Below are 18,986 nucleotides of genomic sequence, written 5' to 3'. Positions count from 1 at the left end.
GGGTGCGCATCTTGCCATGATGAGCGCGTTCCTGACCCAGGCAGTCGAGCTGGGCTGCCACTCGGCATTATTGGACAACTAGTGAGCGGGAGTCGGCGCGCAGCAGATGCGGCTGTTGATCGCGTCGATCGTCATGAGGTGGACGGCAGTAACCGTCTGCAAGTGCCCAAGGTGTCGGGCTGTCATTGATGGAAAGGTCATCAGGCAGCCATAGCGAGAAAGTTGGATGGTAACGCGGCATACGGAGGCTGGCCGAGTGGCTGCCAATGACGGGCGAGAAGCCTTGCTTGATTTTGTGCTCACATGCAATGAGATACCCCGAGCGGTTGATGGGCTGCAGATGGATAGACAGACCGATGCTCGGCACGTCGGCTAGAACCAACATTAGTTAATGCGATGATACATACCACCCTCATCCTCAGCGAGCCGTGGCACGTATAGCACTGTCACGACTGTCCAGGGAGGTGTGAAGCTGGGTGTAAGTCGTCACTCGGCCCTCGGCTTGGCTTGTCTTGGGACCAGGCAAACTGCGAACTGCGGATGTTGGATGTGGAGATCGTATTGGATCTCACATGCAGCAATGGGAACAAGGAGAATGCCAGATGTCCAATAAAGTGGCTTGCAGTTGCGTCGCTAACGTAATGCCGTGCGACTGAACCTGGCCATATTGGAATCGTTGAGACCAAGGCGCAGCAGATGACAAACGGATGGTCATTGTTTCCTGGGTTCGAATTCCGGCCTTGTCGTGGATGATGTAAGTTGACATGATGGAATTCAAATCGTGGGTGAGGTGAGCAGAATATGGCCTGGCCAACCTGGTCCGGATCCAGCTGCGGGGATGCAAAGTTGCGAGTTTGTGTCTTGAGGAGCCTTTGCTCGGATTGCACAGGTGCATAATATGTAAGGCAAGGTATTCTGCAGGAGCAGGCGGCAGGCATGTGTCCGACTTTTCAACTAACCCCTTCCTTCCTTGAGGTATCCGTAGTACCTACCTACCTTACCTTATGTACGGTATCAAGTCCAAGAAAGTACAGACGAAGATGGGTTGTTTCCGTTTCTGTTCGGAACTACCGTACTGCCTTCCACAGTCCACAACGGTTACTGCAAGTCCGACTGTCCGTCACCTTAGTTTGGATGGATGCGACGGGAAGGAGAGAAAGTCACCCCAAAAGTGTCTCCGACCCTGCCTATGGTGCCACGGGCGCCAACTACCTACACCAACGGGAGACTCGAGGACCTGGATGACTGTGCAGCCAAAACAGCGTTCCGTCGTGGGAAGGACAGACTTGTGCATTGTATTATATACATCTTCAACATCCCACTTTGTGTGGTGCTTCATGTAGCAGGAACTCATAAGGCACGAAAAGTGGATTTCTCGGCCGGTGCACCCACATTCCCCCTCGGCCCAACGAATGACGAGTGTGACATTTTCTCCAAGAAAACCCCGCAGCTCAGCACGCAAATCTTTGACCAACAGCAGCGAGGCTGGGGCATCCGTTTTCTCTTTGGGCCTGTTAACTGCTGTATTTCACTTACCTCCTTACGGATACTGCCCGTAACTTTGGTACCTTGTCTATCCCGTCCCTCTCGTTTTCTTTACCGACCGCCGCCAGCTCTGACGACAAACCTCTCGCGTGCTCCTCTTCCACCCGACCGAGGATAAACATCACGACTCCAAAATCTGCCCCGACCTCCCGACGACGCCGCTTTCCCCTCAATTGCGCCGCTGCGCTTGCGATCGAGAACCTGCGAATGCGATTCGCCCTACCAGTGCTACTTATTGCAAAGTAGCCCACCAAACTCCCGTACCGCGTGTCAATGCTTGCATCAGACAAGCACAGGGACTACGGCTTCCTGCATATACCATTTACTCCCTCGACCTCTAAAAACGTCCCTCACTGCACCCCGGCCCAGCGCCGTCAGCCGGCTATCCGCCCAGCGACTCTGTCTACCACCTTGTCCCCGCGACCTCATGTGGTCCGCGACGCGAACACCGGTCTCGAGACGACTGCGCCAACCATCGAGTCCAAGGGACCTAGTCCTGTCGTGACGAGCACGTCGCACAAGAAACGCCTCTTTCCTCTCCACCAACTCACTATTGGAGACTCCTGACTGCTGAGGATACGAGCTGTGGGAGACCCAAGGCTCGCCGCCTCCGTTCTTTCTGCCCTGCTCTGCTTGTACGCCGCCTGCCCCCCCTGCGGCGCAAAGAGAACCAAAAGAGAGAGGGAGAAAACAAGGCTCTACCCAACCTATATCGCGGGAGCGCACAGCGCCTATTTCTGGCCCTATTCTCCCATACTACCTCGTCGCGGGAAACCATTATCCGGCTCGACTCCTATTCGCAGACTCGAACTGCCACTACGCACACGGGTCTTGGAGATAGTTAGTCACGCAGTGGTGGTGTACTTTGAGCTGTGTGTGTGGCAGCAGCCCAGCTAGAAAGAACCCCGGCCTGTGTCACTCTACACCAACACAGGAGGATTTTTCTGCTTTCTTTCCTATTATACGACGCCTATCCAGCGCGACGCCGGGCCCGCCCACATACGTTTGAAAGTGAGCCGTGTGGTTTCGCAAACGGACCATCAGCGACATTCGTGGACCGGGGCTTGCAGTGCCGTGCCGTGCCGTCACTGCGCCAGCTCCCGCGCACGCCGTTATCACATTTCTGCCCAAGGGGAGGCTTGTATATATAAATCCACGACACCATGCCTGACGGCCAGGACGACACCGGGCCAGAGGTCTCGGATGCCATGTCAGATAATGACCACGACTACGACGACGATACCCCCGTAAGAGACGACGACGACGAAAAGATGGCTGAATCTCACGACAGTGGCGCCGATACCAACGGCGAGGTCAAGAAGAAGTACGATCCCAAGGATCCGTCACGACCAAGGAGGAAGAAGGCTCGCCGGGCGTGCTTCGCCTGCCAACGAGCCCATTTGACTTGCGGTAAGCTTTGCCCGATTCCTCAGGGTCCGGCTCGCGATAGTCTCTGGTCAAGTGAACACCCGTGAAGTCATGTAATGCTTTGACAAAAACCCCGTGGTAACCGGGGTTTAGCTGCCTACTCCACTCACATGGCCGTCTGCGATGCAACCTTGCTGATGGGATGGCTACAGGAGATGAACGACCTTGTCAGCGATGCATCAAGCGTGGACTCGCAGAGGCTTGCCAAGACGGCGTCCGTAAGAAAGCAAAGTATCTGCATGATGCTCCGCCCGAAGCTCTACGGCCCGTACTAGGTCCGAACTACAACCCGAACGCGGCGCCCGCCCGCCCTAACGGCCAACGGCATCACAGCGGGGCCTCGGATACGGCCTCGACAGCAGGCAGCACGTATTTTGGTCAGAGCTCAACCGCATCATTCCCCGTGTACTCGGGCCAGCAAACGCCTGTCGGCATCCCCGATGGCCTGCCGTATCAGGCGCAACCATCGCCGATATCACCGTCTTTTCCGCAGCCGAGCAACACTGCTCGATCCATTGGCGGCATGATCTCGCCGCAGGTCGCCAACGACCCCTTCAATACGTTATTCGATCCAAGCAACCCAGCAATCTTCAACTTTGATCTGGAAGGGCTCAACTTTGGCAGCCAGTACGGCGCCATGGAGTTCGGCATGCTAGGACACATGTCATCAGGCGCAGCGGAGACCCCTCCGCGTGACGGCTCCCTGTCAGGACCAAGTGGTGAAGTCAACTTTGGATCCACAAACGTCTTTGGCAACAATGGCAATAACCAGTTTGGCCAAGTATACGATAGCGGTATGATCAACGATTTCATGGGTGTAGACCAGTCTTCCAACGGCATGTACCAACAAGGCAATCTGCAACATGGCCTTCCACATGCCTACGCCATTGCTGCTGGCCCAACAAGCCTACATAGTCCAAGCACAGACAACACCGCCAGCCCGCAACCTACTAACTTTACCTTTGAAGGATCTCCAAGTGGGAACTTTGGCGCTGTTGGAAACTCCCAGACCATAACCGCCCCGACGCGGCCCAAAGCAAAGACCGGCGCCCCTCAAAAGAGCGGCCCTCACACGCTGCTCGGCAAGAGGCAGCGCGACCCTTCGTCCATTTACGAGACCGTAAAAGAGCCGTATCCGTATCTCGCCGGCTTCCACGCTCTCATCGACTACCTGCCGAAACGCTTCTCGGCCAATATGACGCTGCGCATCGCAAAGGCGCTCGCCAGCATTCGCCCGTCATTTATAGCCTGCACCAAGACCCTCAGTCGCCAGGATCTCATCTTCATGGAGAAGTGTTTTCAACGCACTCTATTCGAGTACGAAGAGTTCATGCACCACACCTCGGCGCCCACTATTGTCCTCCGCCGTACTGGCGAGATTGCCGCCGTCAACAAGGAGTTCATCGCTTTAACAGGCTGGACCAAGGATGTTCTCCTCGGGAACGACCCCAACTTGAACGTCAACACCGGCGGTACCGGGTCGACGACCAACAGTGGCCGCAATACTGGCCGTGCGGGCTTCTCAACGCCAAAGGCACCCGCCGCAACGCTTGCCGACCAGATCAAGAATGAGAGCGGACCACGGAAACAGCCCGTCTTCATTGCCGAGATCCTCGACGATGACAGTGTGGTTGAGTTTTACGACGACTTTTCGCATCTTGCTTTTGGCGACAGCCGAGGCAGCGTCAACCGCACATGTCGGATCCTCAAGTACCGCACGAAAGAGCAGACGGAAAGCGCGGCGTCGTCAGACATGACGCCGCAGCAGGACCCGCGCAAGAGCATACTCAGCAACCGCGTTACCCGAATCGATGGCGAGCACGGCATCTCAAAAATTGAGAAGGACGGCAAAGTGGACTGCCGGTATTGCTGGATGATTAAACGAGACGTATTCGATATCCCCATGTTGATTGTTATGAACGTGAGTATCTCTGCTCTTGGGAGTGTGATTGTCGAAGAAGACATGGACTGACAGATTGCAGTTTCTCCCATGCTATTCCCAGAACAAGGAAACTCATGGACTGGCTGTGTGAGGTGAGGTACTAAAAAAAGGGGCGATCAGAGCACACAAGAGGGAGGGGAGAGGCATTGGAGGCGTTTTTCACTTTGATTCAAAGGTCCAGTGTGTTCTCTCGTCATTTGTTTGACATTACCATTTCTCGTTACAGGGAGAGGCCGGGAAAGGCGCATCTTTGCGGAAAGGATTGATCGATGGTCATATAACTCGTTCTTTCCTTCACAATACTTCAATTCAGCCAACAACCCCTCGGGGGGAGAGAGGGGAAATACCCAAGGACCCTATATGTTTTGGACAGGCAGAACCTTTTTTTTCGAATGAATGCATTCTTCTATATTTCTAACGCTTCGTTTGTTTGTTGTTTGTGTACCTTTTGTGAAGAGACTTCATAATCATGAGAGGTGGAATGAGACGAGTATGTGATGTGATCACGAGAAATTTCGGCTTCTCGTTTTTTGCAGAGCCTAAGCCTTGGGCAGCTCCTCAACCAACCACTTGGCATCGAGCGTCCCGTCCACGGTGCCCTTGGGCCGCAGCGCCTTGGGCGGGTGCCACGCGTCCCTGGCGAGCGAGTTCCTGGCCACCTCGCAATCGGTGTTGATGTCCGCAATCAGCGCCTCGAGGCTCTTGTAGTCGAGCTCGTCGCGGACGAAGCCCAGGATCAGCAGGCGCATGTGGGCGTCGTAGAAGTCGGCGGAGAACTTGTGCAGGACGTGGACCTCGGCGGAGCGGACCGTGTTCTTGTAAAAGGGGTTGTAGCCGATGGACATGACCATGGGGTAGAGCTGGAAGTCGATGTGCGGCTGCGCGGGGCCGGCGCCGGCGGTGGAGGATGTGCCGGGGGCGGCGACGCGGTCCGGGTGCGAGGCGGGCAGGGAGAGGGAGGCCCAGCCGAAGTAGACGCCCGATTTTATGGTGTCGATCCAGGGGGTGAGGGAGGCGTCTACGGGGAGGTTTGCGGTTGGGATGCCGAGCTGTGGTGGGGTTGGTAAGTATTGGGATGGAGGTTTGGTGAGATGTTGCGCTCGGGGAGGATGATAGGTAGATGAAGAAGTATAGGGGTGTGAGTTTGGGGCGTTTTGTGTAAAGATCGTGAGAATGAGCAGAGCAAGAGATGAAATCGTCGGTGAAGTGGTTGCCTTAGAAAAAGCCGTGACCGACTTACCTCCTTGGACCCCCGACCGAAGCCAGAGATAACCTTGCCTTCCATCTTGTACGGGTAAGGAGCCTCCGGGCCCGACTCCGGGCCGACGATGAGGGGACGGGTTGTCTCTGTTGCCACCATCTTTGCTGTTTTTGGTTTCTCCTGGCTTCTGTTTTGACTCCTTTTTGTACACGCTGCCCTCTGTGTTGAGAGGTGGTTGAAATGTGCGGTTGTCGCGAGGCTGATTAATCCAACACCGAGGTGAGTGAGTGAGATTCTCAACAGTAAGCCTGGTGGAGCTTGGTATCTGGTAAATGTGTTAATTCAGGGGATTCAGACGCAACGAGGTAGCATAGCTTACATTGAAAAGAAGTTTGCGGCTGTAAGAAAATATCTCAAGATTTTTTTCCCAAGTGTGAAAGTGAGAAACGTCAGACAGATTGCGACATTGGGTGAGAAGAGAGCCGCTTCGATGATGAGATGAAGGTGGTGGTGGGGCTGCGGGATGAAATGGAGGGGTCGTCGTTCCGGTGTGACTGATTGGAGTCGGAAGGTCCAATGCGGGCGATTCGGGCGGCTTCGATAAGGCTCGCGCGCGAGAGAGAGAGAGAGAGAGAGAGAGAGAGAGAGGTGCAGGTGCAGGTGCACCTTGCACCTGCCCTGGTGCGTTATCGATTTTGCGATCGGGAGGGGCACGACGTTGCGCCGACCACCGCAGTGGGGCCTCCCTCTCTCGCCTTCTGGAGGGGGAAGGACAAGCCGGCAGGCAGGCCGGGGGGCTGCCGTATGACAACGCAGTCATCTTCTTTGCCTATTCTCTGGTCCGATGATTTTCACAGATTCAATTGATTCGTCCCGTGTAAGTGTAAGACGTGAGCAGGTTGATCATAGGAAGCACAAATGACTACATTTCCCAAGAAGTAGATCCATTATATAAATAAGTAGATGAATACTTGACATTCTGTTGCCTGGACGTAAACTTTCTTCGTTTATCTAAAGACAATTGGGTCGTATTTCTCTTACACGAGGGGATATCAACAAATTCCAGCAAAACTAATCAAATCCGACAATATCATCAAGGGGAAAAGGAAAAAAAAAAAAAATTATCGCGATGTTGCTGATGGCCTCGTCTCTCAACGTTCCCACTGACAACGGATAAAGACAAGATTCGTGATTCCACACGAAACAAGCTTTTCTCCACCCGAACCGTTTGTCACCCATCATCCGCGATACCCGTGACCTGTGTCTCTTGCGTCGCCATAACCACGATTAAAGATGCCATTGGGCCACAAGCAGAGTGTAGCACCTGGCCGGAACGCCGTGATACCACCGAAACATCCCGCGAGACGAGACAGACGGCGTGAGACCAGGAGAGGAAAAGAATAATTCCGACGAGGGGCGTACCTGTCCTCCTGAGAAGGTTTGACCTTGGCTCTTTGGGTGTCACTGACAAACACCCGTCTGAACCTCCCCGAGACCTAAGACCGGGGCCAGGCGCCGTGCTTCCACTCGGTCCGCCCAAGCCTCACAATCTCGGGCGCCTCAATGACCCACAGACCGGCAGGCGCCTTGCCCTGCTCGACGAGGACGGCAGCGTGCACAGCAGCGCGGGCAATCACCTCGGCCTCCTGGCCAAACGTATCCTGCACTCCCCGGTGCAGCATACCCAGCCCGCGAACGACGGACTGGAAAACGCCCTCGCCGGCGCGGCTCTCTTCGCGCGCGCCCAAGATCAGACCAGGCTTGAGGATGATGCCGTGGTCGAACCCGGCCTCCTTGATGGCGTCCTCGACGCCGTTCTTCATCTTGCTGTAGGGCGCCTGAGCGCTCAGCGCGCCGCGGGTGCCGCCGCTCGAGATGAAGATGAAGGCCTTGGAGCCGGCGGCCTTGGCGGCTTTGACGAGCTCGACGTTGAGGTCGTGGTCGATCTTCCACTGGTTGGCGATGCTGCCGGCCGCGGCGCGGGTGGTGCCGAGGGCGGAGAAGACGACGGTGGGAGTTGGCTGCAGGGCGGCGAGCTTCGGGGGCCAGGCCGATGTGTCCTGCTCGATGACGGGCTTGAGGGTCAGGCCGCCGGCTTTGGGGGGGCGGCGGGAGATTGTGTTGACGGCGGCGAAGGCTTCCGAGGTGATGAGGTTTCCGAGGATGTGGGAACCCACGAGGCCGGTGGAGCCGATGACTGCGGCGTTGTGCGCCATTGTGTTGTGTTTGGGGTTGTTGTTTTGTTAGAATTTGGATCAGATCGGAGTAAGACTGTTTTTTGCTGTAGCTTTTCCCTTTGTCGCTATGGAACAGAGAGAAGAAGAAAAGGTGAGATGATTGATACGACGAAGATGTCGGGTCCGACGGGTTGGGTGTCTGGCGCAGTGGTAAACGGGTATGGTTGTCTGTGATGCTGCAGCGGTTGGCGCTTCTTTCCTGTCTGTGGGAAAAAGAAGAAGAAGAAGAGAACAAGTTGAGAGAGAGAGAGGCGCGAGAGCAGAGTGCAGGACGTCTGTGGGATATGTTGATGCGGGCTTTATGAGGGCTTGGCTGGCGCTGGAGCTTTTTCGAACCCTAATGAAGTTTGCTTGATCTTTACAATGTCTGTGTGTACTTGGTGAGACAAGGCCGTGAGAAGGGGGGACGTGGTGATTTAAAGACGAGGCTATATGAGGGGAGTGCAAGACTGAGCACAGAGGGATGGATGAAGCGTAAGGCTATTGTACCTTTTGATGGTAAGTCTTAGGCAAAGAGACGGAAAGATCGAGGGTAGAGGCGTGTGCTGGTTGACGAGCCGGAGCGGAAGAGGCAGGCTGTCGAGCAATGTTCCTTGGATATGACGACAAGTTGGCACCTGCGTCTACGACTGGAGACCGTTGACAACTAGGATGGTACTTGATGGGGAGGGGGTGTTTGCGAACTACAGCAGGGAGGGGAGAGAAACCCCAAAAGAAAGAGACGATTGCGAAAAGTTGGAATGGTTTGTCTTTCAAACTTGGACAGGGGAGGTCGGAGCGGCTTTCTACTTATCTCTTGAGCGTCTAGTTGCTCCCTCTGCGGAAAGTGCAAATATAGAGGTTATTGCGGATGTCTTTGGATTACAAAGAAGGCTCCACTCTCTTAACGCCGTCACGGTAAAAGAAGTAGAAGTAGGTACAAGGTAGCGTCGATGTGGAATGACGCCGGGGAGACCGCCTCGGGAGCATGACAACGGCTTCTCCACGCTCGGGGTTCCACATCAGGTTCGCAGAGTCTCCAGCTTTTCGTCTCTGATTTCGAGAAAGGGAGGGGGTTCACGGTTCACCTTGAAGTCCGTATTGGCCTTACTTGGCGGTTACTCATCTACACCTACACCGTGGAGCACAATCTCGCATTCAGGCAAAACGGCCTTTGCATGAACTTGAAGAATGCCAAAGCACACTTCACACATGACTAGTAGCTACGTACTCGGCTAGAAAGCCCTGCCTACCTTACCTTACCTTGGTCATGCTCTATGTCCTTCCTGCCTTTTTTTGACCGCAAATCCGACGAGACGTTTTGGGTGTCTAGGAAGCGATAACGAGAACCGAAGAAAGAGAAAAAGAAAAGGACGGGGGAAGGAAGCCGGGACGGAAGACCTCGAGCTGGGAAAAGTCCGCAAGTCATGCAGAGCTCCGCCTTACACGGAGAGCTCGGTGGCTGCTTAACGCCGGATGGCGAATCTTCTCTCTCTCCGTCCAGATATGATCTGGTCAGCTCCTCAAGCCTCCTTAAGACATTGTTCTTTCTAAATATTTTTGACTGGCTCATTTAATATCAGTGGTAGATAGCCTCCGATGACTGGTGTTCAAATTTTCAATGGCACCTTTCAAACTCAGCCTGTACATCTGCAACGAATGGTGTAAGTCTTGCCTTTTCGGCGTTAAGGCCCACACTGGACGGACGTGGGGAACGCGGACAGTCCGCCGAATCGTAAACTCCACCACCGCGGAATCCGCGACTGCAGAATGCGGAATTTCTCTCAATTGGAGGTCGTTCATCAGCAAGACCTAGGTAAAGGCTCTCCGGGGAACCTGAAAACCATAACGAGGAGAGTAGCAAGTTGTACTAAGCCGAGAGGTAGAGTTTCCTCTGATGGGAAATTTTTGACTTGGTACCTGCTGTCGTACGTTCAACCGATGAACATTTTGAAGAGACCTTGCAACACTGGGATAAATTTTATGACCTAAGAATCTGAAGGAGATCAATCAATTATAGCCATCTTATGGAAGAGTATTTCATTGAAGTTACAGAGATGGAGGCTTGTCAGAGTTGAAGAGACAGTTAGGTGAGATTGCTCAAGATGAGAGGTGGATGAAGCAAAGGCAAGGCGAGCCAGACTAACGCGGGGTGCCTGATCCCTGCAGCCGAGCTCCGCGCTAGAAGCTCTCTGAGGTGGGCTCCGACTCCAATCCCCCGCGGAGGCTGGAGCTCGCTGCTTTTCCCCTCACCTTTTCCAATTTCTCCCACCCGTCCATCCCACCACCCCGCGTTGACTGAGACGTGCGACACCGAACGACTGCCTAGGCCACATCATCGCGGCAGCCTCCATCCTTGAACCAACAAAACCAAGCCAACCACCTACATCCTCGTCCTCCAACCCAACCTCGACTCCTGAGTTCTATCGGTGGACCTCTATCCAGAGCTCAGTCTGACCTCGTCGCTCTCCCCAAACTCGTCACAGAAAGATCTGCCAAATCGAAGCAGCAGAACATCCGCCCGCCATGGCTACACAATACGAAGGTATACCAACAACCCTCCTATGCTCTCCCCAAACTCAATCCAACAATGACTAACCCCCCCAATCAGTCGAGCACAACATCAAGCCCGGGCCCTCAACCCAAGACGGAACCCGCCGCATCGACATGTCCTCCTTCACCTCCTTCCTCTCAAACCTCACAACCGACAACCACGCAGCCGCCTCCGCCGCCGCCGCCGCCCACCACAACCCCCACGCGACACCGACCCCCGTGGACGCAGCAGCCCTCTACACCCTCCTCCAACAACAATTCCAAACCCTCTTCTCCACCGCGCCCAACACCCAAAACGCAGCCTTCCTCTCTTCCCTGGTCGAGGCCCTCGAATCAGACATCTCCTCCCCGCCCACCGAGATCCCCGGCGTATCCCACGAGTACCTCGACTCCCTCGACCGCGTCCCCAAGAAATCCCTAAAGGAAGACGAGGCCTGCCCGATCTGCGCCGAAAAGTTTCTCGACGACAAGTACCCGCTCGTCGTCGAGCTCCCCTGCCACAGCAGCCACCGCTTCGACCTCGAGTGCGTGAGCCCCTGGTTGAGGAGTAAGGGCAGCTGTCCGATGTGTCGCAAGGATTTGACCAAGAAGAAGGAGCCTGTTGTTGTGGTGGATGATGATGATGAGGAGAATGATGATCCTGATGGATTGTATGCTTAAAGGCTGCCATTGTGGCTTAGGTGTGGATTGGGATTTGCGAGAAGAGAGAGAGAGAGAGAGAGAGAGAGAGAGAGAGAGAGAGAGAGAGAAAGAACGAGATATCATCGGCATGACGATCGGCAGACGACAGGCGCGCGGTGGGAAGGGGAGTACCTTAGGGGACATATCGAATTCGATTGGAAGTGAGTGGTTTGGCGTTGAGGCTGCATTTGATATTCCCCGTGTATATTACGACGACTTGAGAAGAGTCGGAAACCGAGGGAGAAAAGGAAAAGAAACACAAAAAAATACAAAAAAAAAAACAACAATGGGACGACCGATCGAGGAATCGAACTTGGATCCCGAAATAGACAGGAGTCTTCACTGCCTAACCGGGGCCTCTGCAGCCCGATTAACCCCTCGACCATACGGCCCAGGTACTTGTTGTTGACGGGTGGTGACGATTCATCGGTTATAGAGCCTCGCGAGGCTGTCTGATGAGTATTCTGCGGCGGGTAGGTCATTTCCCAGGCGGTCAAGGTAGTGAATCACTCGGGTGTCCTGGATCACACATCCACTAGCCCCGCCTTCAATTTCCATACGTATAGCACACGAGATATCTAGGTCCATGGTAAGGAGCTAAGTAATGCGCATGGTATACACCAGGACTGGGGATTGATAGCTCAGGATACACACACACACACATCTGGCTTGAACCACCTAGGTAGGAGGCCTGCCTTATCAGAAGTCTTGTGCCTTCCTGTCCTAACAACAAGTATCGGGCCTTGGTGACCGAGGGGCGAAAGCCGTGAAGTGCTGACTAGTGCGTGATGCTCCGTACTCTTCAGGGCTCCTGCGCTCGAACCTCGGTCGGCTCCTGTCGTTTTTGCTCTTCTTTGCTCTTGTGACTGTTTCCATGGATTCTGTCTTGTGTGCAGGCAAGCAACCACAATTGTTTATAGTCCAGCACCAAGAAAGATGCCGGGTGAACTCGGAAGCTGCCCTCCGTGTTATCTCAATGGTCATGTAATGAAAAGCCGAGGCAGAAACGATATCTCTCCCGGTCCTGATGCTGATGATACTGATATTTTCCGTCACCACCTCTGCCATGCCATGCTATGCCGCCTCCATCCTCACCTCCCAGTCAACCCCAACCCCCTTCCTTCTCGCCATGAATCTCCCACCCCCCTTCGCCAAACCTCTCATCGCGACAAACCCAACACCAAGTTTTCCACTCCACGAGAGCAACCCTCACGCCTTCCCAGCCTTGGGCGCACTCCCAGCACCGCTACTCCCCTCACCGCCCCCCTCCTTCCGCCCAGCACCCTTTCCGCCCGGGTTATCCCCCTGCGGCTTCGACGCGGCCTGGTTCGCGCCGCTAACATCAAGCGTGCCGCTGTCCTCGCTCTTCTCTCCCTTGGGCCGCGTCGTCGACGGGTCAAACGCCTCCTTCTCGTGCGCCACCTCCGTGTCACGGCCCGTCTTGGTCCCCTCGTTAGAGGCCGGGTTCAGGGACTCGCGGTCCTGGGTGTCCTTGTACGCGAACCTCGTCGTCGAGGATGCCGTGAAGGGTCTCGTCGCGGTCGCGGGGACCGAGGCGCGGCATGACGTGCGGGCCGCTGTTGCGCGGAGGGTCAGGGTGCGGAGGAGAGCTTGGGAGGTCATGGTTGTGGTTTTGTGGTTGTAGTTTTACGGTTTATGGTAATGGGGGGCGAAGAAGTATGTTATGAACCAGAGAGGCTGCGTCTTTCTCGGCGTGGAATTGTAGTGGCAATTGAAGAATTGAGGTTCCGAATGATGGAAATACTCTGCGTAGAGGTTAGCAAATGAATTGCAATCACGACATAGGACTGTGAGGGAGGAGCTACCTTAGCTACGTCGAGATGCTCTCATTCGGGACCGTGACGTCATCCATACGTTTAGCCAGACCAGACAGGTGCGACTCTGGCCACTTGCGGCTTACCCCGGATTCTCATCAGATCAATAATCATTCTTATTTTCACCACCTACTTGCATGGTAAGTCTCCATCCTCGGACTGACTGCAAAGTCAGCAAAGAATGACATGTGTATACCCCGCAATTGGACCAGGAGCTGGCGTCAACCTAGCTCTTCCAAGTGCCTCTAGATACCGTCCCATAAGCTATTTCGGTGAGCTTAACAAGATCTCTTCATGTCACCTTGCACCACCAGCAAATCAACTTTGAAGCGGCTCAATCGCCGACAGTCGATGTCCTGCCAAGAGGTTGAGCTTCTACGTTTGTTCGGAAAGATCCAAAATCTTGCGCCGCCTAGCGTTTACGGCCGAGTTGACTAGATGGCGCTCTCTGGAGAGCGCCGCATTCGGACTTGGTCTTGACGCCACGCACTGAATGGAAGGCTTGCCTTTATCAAATCGTTTCGATCTCGGTCCAATCCGGTAGAAAATTGGCAACATGCGTGTTCGTCCACGGGTAACAGAGAAGGCCTAGACGACTATTGATTGGTCTTGTGGTCGCAAAGTCGACTTGCGCCATGTCTGCATCTCATCGAGGCGGTCTGATCGATATAGTATAATATCCTCATCCCCAATATTCCTCTTTCTTGCTAGCTTTTGACGTTTGAGATTGCTGCAGATCGCATCACGTCCAACAAGAGCGACTAAGCCGTTGGGAGCGGCTGACCAAGGGGTTCAAACGCCATGCTGCGATGTTGTCGTTGCTCTGCATATTATTAGCAAAGGCCTGACTGTCGCTGTCGCTCCCCGTGTCTGAAGCTTTAGATCTCGGCCGAAGCGATGCTTGAGCCCATGAGTGCTTGATTCGCTGAATACCTCGGGTGGCGCGGGATGGCTGCGTGACAAGTGCGAAGGCAGTCGGCCAAGCGGACTTGCATCCTTCCAGACATTAACGTTGCCACCCACGCAAATTCCGAGGCTTGGCTTTCGGGGTGCCCATTGCTTTGAGTCCACAACTCTTACAAGGACCAAGCCACGATCGTTTGCGCCTCCTCCAGGAACGATCTTGAAGTTGTCCATAAGCCGGGTTATCCACTGCAATGTTCCTCCTAATTCTCGCAGGATTTGGGACTCGACGATATTAGTCCAAACGCCCGGATGTGTGATCCCAGTTTGACAGGAATAGGAGGCGGCACAGCGCCGATGATGGCGCGTGCAGAATGAGGTTGCAGACAACGATGACTGTAGACCATTTTCAGGTTAAGCGCAACACTGGTTGACACTACCTTATGCCACACCATATGCGGACTGAAATGAGACCCATGTTTAGGATCCTGCTGGCCAATTCATCCAAAATCTGTCCATGTCAATGTGGTATATGTCGTATGTAAGACGACCACTTACTTGTGATGATCGTTTGTTCTTCTACAGCCTTGTCGTCCGGATAGTCCTGAAGTAAGCAATGCCACCCGCCCCCCTGATGCGGCGAGCCTGGCGGCCTTGTGTCTCCCGGCTGACCGGCGAGAGCCGAGATTGTATGCATTGTCAAATTCAGGGCCATGCAGCAAGTTGACATGGTTTCCACGCTAGCCAGGCGAGCTCGAGGCCAGTTTTCGAACGGAGAAATTTCAAACAAGCATTTTAGACAGCAGTTCGACTCTTTTGCTGATATGGAAGCAGGGGATCGAGCGTCGCACTCTGCTTCTCGACACGCGACTCGTGAGGAAGGCTGATCGGCCGTATACATGACCGAATACCATTCACCCGATATTCCCATTTTGTGAGACTCATCGTTGTGTCTGCAGCAGCTGGCCATTCGGCGTGTGCGTGCAGTTGTTCCGGCTCGCCACAATATACAATGCAACGTCGAGGGTCGCGCTGCGGACCCAGGTTTGGTTGCTTTCACATGACTTCTCATGTTCCATCAAGCCTTCCAAGTATCAGTAATAGCGACCCCGTTTCAAAAATGGAAGGTGGGCAAGCTTAAATATATTGAATACGGGGTTAGTTTAAAATGAGGCTCCTGACAGACGCGTCGAGATGTCAAAAAATCGATACGACCAATGCGTGCGGCCTACCATGGAACTCGCGGGGCGCCGTTGGCCCCTGCTTATGGGGCCTGCCAGACTAGGCGAAGGGGGCCGACTTTCGCGGCAGTATTGTTTTGGGTTTGAATGTGATCTGCGGGATCAGCAGCGTTAAGAAGCGAGGCCTGCAAAGAAAAGTCCATCACGACGTTATTGCCGGCGGAAAGTCCTCAGGTGAGCCGCGACGGCAGAAGGTCTGCCTGGCTGCCAGCGTGTCATCAGGTGTCAAATGTCGGATAAGGGGGAGCCTAGGGGATCGCGTTGCGTGTTTGACACGGAGATGACCGGTGATGGATGTTCGCGGGTAGGCTCCTCCAGTTGGAACTCTGAAACGGAGCCTGCAGATGTTGGGATGATCTTTCTGGCCGGCACTGCGCATATTGAGAAGACTGTGCCTTCCATGCCTTCCGCTGCTACCGGAAGTCTGTTTGTGGCATCTTTGTCATTTGGGACTGCGTATATTCGAGATTTGAATCAACAAGAACTTGTCTCTTTCGGGTTACGGCGGTTGCAAAGGGGTGGTTTTCCCTCTCCTTATTTTGGATATTTCGACATGTGCATGTTTGACATGCATGACGGGGCGTGGCGTTGAACGGAAAGGCTGTCTTGTTTGGTCTTTTGCTCCGACAGCGGTTACCATCGCAGCACCTCAGCATGTCGAGGCTGACGTCCCGTCTGCACAGGGTCCTATCGGGACCCGCGTGGCCCAGTGGAGGACAGGCGGGAAAGAGACGAGTCGCTAATCTGGGACGGCAGGAAATCTAAGGGGCAGAATTCTTCCAGAAGGCCGCACAATGTTCCTATTCCATGGACCACATCGGCTCAATGTCTCGGATTGATCCAGCCCTGCACGTCGTTGTAAAGGTAGAACCATCGTCCGTCAAGGGCGAACATGGCGGCACGATGTATGCAACTGGTGTTGAAGAGATACGCAATACAACCATTCCCGAGTACTAGTTGGAAGCGCAAAAAGGACTGCATTCGCCGTGGAATTCCCCTACTAAGTCGACCAGCCCTGTCTCGTGGTGGATTGCACGAATACAGGCGGTTACGCACGAGCTTTGGCGTAATGTCGGTGCCGATGAGTCCTGATTAGTAGCGGTCACACAGCCAGACGCGCCGACGGGGGGAAAACATTTCTTGCAGGGTTGGTCCGGCCCACGATGGCCACGAGTCGTACTCCGTAGGATGTCGGACCTGCCAGCCCTGGAAGGAAGTGGATGTCGTACCTAGCAAGATGACGCATCGGTACTGCGAAATTGACGAGGCGTCATGATACGATATTCTGGGCCGTACTGATAGAATTGAAAAGTGTTGTCACGGTGGCTTGCCATGGCCAGCAGTTGGGCCTCTGTAATCGAGTTTGCGGCAGAGCGGCCCAAAACTCCAAGCAAGATTGCGGGAGGTGGGATACGGATACGGCTGCACATTCTCCGCACGTGGCTGGCAAGGATGCCACATTGAATTGTTGCCGCCTACATATTAACCTGGCCTGAAAGCGGCAACGCTCCTATGCGCCGCCCGTTTGCAGGGCGGGATGCAGTTGGCTGTGGTAGCATCCGTGTTTTCTGTGTCAGCTTCTGTGGGTGTAGGAATGCGGGAATGCGCTAGTTCGACGCTGGGTTTCCATGCTCTCTGGGTTGTTGGTTTCCAGGACTGCGTTTTCGTGCCAATAGTGGATCTGACTAGATGGATCGAGGTATTGATTCCAGCGTCTTGATCCAAGCATGTTGCTACTTGTCAGCAGATCCGACGACCGATAATTTGTGGCATTGCGGATCTTCAATGCTCCGGTAGCTCCGCTACGTTCATGATGAATGCTATAGAAACGTTGTACACTCGGAAGCTCGGAACAGGCCCAAGATGGATCCATCGAAGAAAAAAAAAGACAGCATGGAAAGCTAAAGTTCCTAGGCTGGGGGACCGAGATGCTCGAGACTCGGCCGGCTCGCTAGGCCAAGGTCCGTTCGAGACCCGGGGCAGTTCATCGGCGGTTGGCCTCGTGGCGACGGCACCTCATTCTGAGCGGCGGGCATGGCGTGGGACGCCGCGTGCGTTGTGCCCTCTTGTCATGACTGGCCATGGCTGCAGCTGGCAAGGCTCGCGGGGGAGCGGATGATGTGCCTGCGGGCTGAGGCAAGAATTAGCTTCTTCCGATGTCCAGCTAGTGCGATGGACTTTGTCGTTCTTGGGACTTTTTGCCCCAATTCGTTGTTGGCCAGGCTCAGACCTCAGAGACAGAGGCAGGATGGTCTAAGGTAGATGCGGAAGGTTATGCGGACATCGAGAGACACTAGGGATTTGGTCAAGTCGAGGCTGGCGGCTGCTGGTTCAGTTGATGCTTGAGATCGACTGGATGTTCGTTCGAGCTGCCCGTTTCAAATTGAGTCTCGAGCCCAATGTTACCGAAAGAGCAGCTTCAAAGTTTGGTTGAGCCCCGGTGCCGACGCAGAAATAGACAGACGCACCGTTGTGCCCTTTCGGTACAGACTTACTATCCAATGTGTAGTCGATGTCATGGGGTAAACATTCTGATTCTGCAACTATCCGAGGAAATGATGGTTAAGGCCCTCAAGTGATGTGCGATTGAACGGATGTACCATGCAACGAAGCAGTCAGCAGGAATTGTCTACGAAAGGAGGCACAATCATCTTTCTTCTCTTGCTGGAACTAGTTGTGAATATCCGTACCTACCTTACCTTGACATCTGATGGAAACATCTGTATAGGCAGGTACCTCAGTAAGAAAGACTGGACGGAACTCTGAAGGACTATACGGCGTACCTACACATGAGGGAGGTTCCCTCGTCGGAAGGTCCAATCCAACTCACTTTGGCGACAGGCGCACGCTCCTCGGAAGGTCCCAGGACGCCCAAGGAAACGGACAAATCACAGCAGGCGCGGCCTCGACGATACTTCGGACCATGTGGATACCTTGGAGTACTTACCCGTCTCAGCAGGCTTCCAGAGTCCAGAGTCCAGACGCCATTTCAAGTTTGCACCGGACGAGCTGCTCCTGGCTGAACCATGGACCTCAGGTGGACAGCTCCTCCCTAATTTACCCTCTTGTATGTTCATCGCGGGTACTCCGACCGGGCCAATAAGACGCTGCCAATCCCAAGAACACATGAGAGCTCACGTGTAGGTATCCGTTCCTGGCGGATACTTCCGCTACTTTGTACCTTACATCGCCGTACGGTCCACGGATATAGGTAGCCTCTGACATGCAACAGCAACGTTGATGAGGTACCTCACCAAACATCACCTTGCTTTTGTTGCCCGCGCAGAGACCGAGGGCCGGGAAGCGCCGCTTCAAAGACCCTTGGATCCATTTCAAAGACACAGAGTCGTATTCTGCTTGATTTCAGTGGACAGCCGCGTCACAAAAGCAAAATGGAAACGGCCCCAGTCAACCACTGATGACCAGGGGAAGAAACAAACG

The 18,986-nt window shown here is 54.3% G+C and overlaps 7 protein-coding genes across 7 annotated transcripts; 4 read left to right on the top strand and 3 right to left on the bottom strand.

Annotated features, from left to right (window-relative positions):
* Positions 1-1,818: 1,818 nt before the first annotated feature.
* CTAM01_08581 (uncharacterized protein) lies at positions 1,819-2,112 on the top strand (the record flags this gene model as incomplete). The annotated part of the gene is made up of 1 exon (XM_060524601.1): positions 1,819-2,112. One exon carries the CDS (start codon positions 1,819-1,821, stop codon positions 2,110-2,112), a length of 294 nt encoding a protein of 97 aa, XP_060380820.1.
* A 596-nt stretch (positions 2,113-2,708) lies between these two features.
* On the top strand, positions 2,709-4,945 carry CTAM01_08580 (transcription factor; the record flags this gene model as incomplete). Its single annotated transcript, XM_060524600.1, has 2 exons — positions 2,709-2,955; positions 3,126-4,945. The coding sequence occupies 2 exons, from the start codon at positions 2,709-2,711 to the stop codon at positions 4,943-4,945; spliced, it is 2,067 nt and encodes a 688-aa protein (XP_060380819.1).
* Positions 4,946-5,454: 509 nt separating this feature from the next.
* CTAM01_08579 (riboflavin kinase) lies at positions 5,455-6,275 on the bottom strand (the record flags this gene model as incomplete). The annotated part of the gene is made up of 2 exons (XM_060524599.1): positions 5,455-5,964; positions 6,156-6,275. The coding sequence occupies 2 exons, from the start codon at positions 6,273-6,275 to the stop codon at positions 5,455-5,457; spliced, it is 630 nt and encodes a 209-aa protein (XP_060380818.1).
* A 1,337-nt stretch (positions 6,276-7,612) lies between these two features.
* CTAM01_08578 (uncharacterized protein) lies at positions 7,613-8,332 on the bottom strand (the record flags this gene model as incomplete). The annotated part of the gene is made up of 1 exon (XM_060524598.1): positions 7,613-8,332. One exon carries the CDS (start codon positions 8,330-8,332, stop codon positions 7,613-7,615), a length of 720 nt encoding a protein of 239 aa, XP_060380817.1.
* A 2,526-nt stretch (positions 8,333-10,858) lies between these two features.
* CTAM01_08577 (uncharacterized protein) lies at positions 10,859-11,545 on the top strand (the record flags this gene model as incomplete). The annotated part of the gene is made up of 2 exons (XM_060524597.1): positions 10,859-10,877; positions 10,944-11,545. 2 exons carry the CDS (start codon positions 10,859-10,861, stop codon positions 11,543-11,545), a joined length of 621 nt encoding a protein of 206 aa, XP_060380816.1.
* A 1,230-nt stretch (positions 11,546-12,775) lies between these two features.
* On the bottom strand, positions 12,776-13,189 carry CTAM01_08576 (uncharacterized protein; the record flags this gene model as incomplete). Its single annotated transcript, XM_060524596.1, has 1 exon — positions 12,776-13,189. One exon carries the CDS (start codon positions 13,187-13,189, stop codon positions 12,776-12,778), a length of 414 nt encoding a protein of 137 aa, XP_060380815.1.
* Positions 13,190-16,117: 2,928 nt separating this feature from the next.
* Positions 16,118-16,407, top strand: CTAM01_08575 (uncharacterized protein; the record flags this gene model as incomplete). The annotated part of the gene is made up of 2 exons (XM_060524595.1): positions 16,118-16,211; positions 16,256-16,407. 2 exons carry the CDS (start codon positions 16,118-16,120, stop codon positions 16,405-16,407), a joined length of 246 nt encoding a protein of 81 aa, XP_060380814.1.
* Positions 16,408-18,986: the final 2,579 nt, after the last annotated feature.

This window comes from Colletotrichum tamarilloi (assembly GCF_030869305.1).
Source record: "Colletotrichum tamarilloi strain Tom-12 chromosome Unknown Scaffold_30.1, whole genome shotgun sequence".
In the NCBI taxonomy this organism is placed as follows: Eukaryota; Fungi; Ascomycota; class Sordariomycetes; order Glomerellales; family Glomerellaceae; genus Colletotrichum; species Colletotrichum tamarilloi.
The sequence above is the reverse complement of the archived record's forward strand: the minus strand, read 5'-3'. Positions and strand labels throughout refer to the sequence as shown.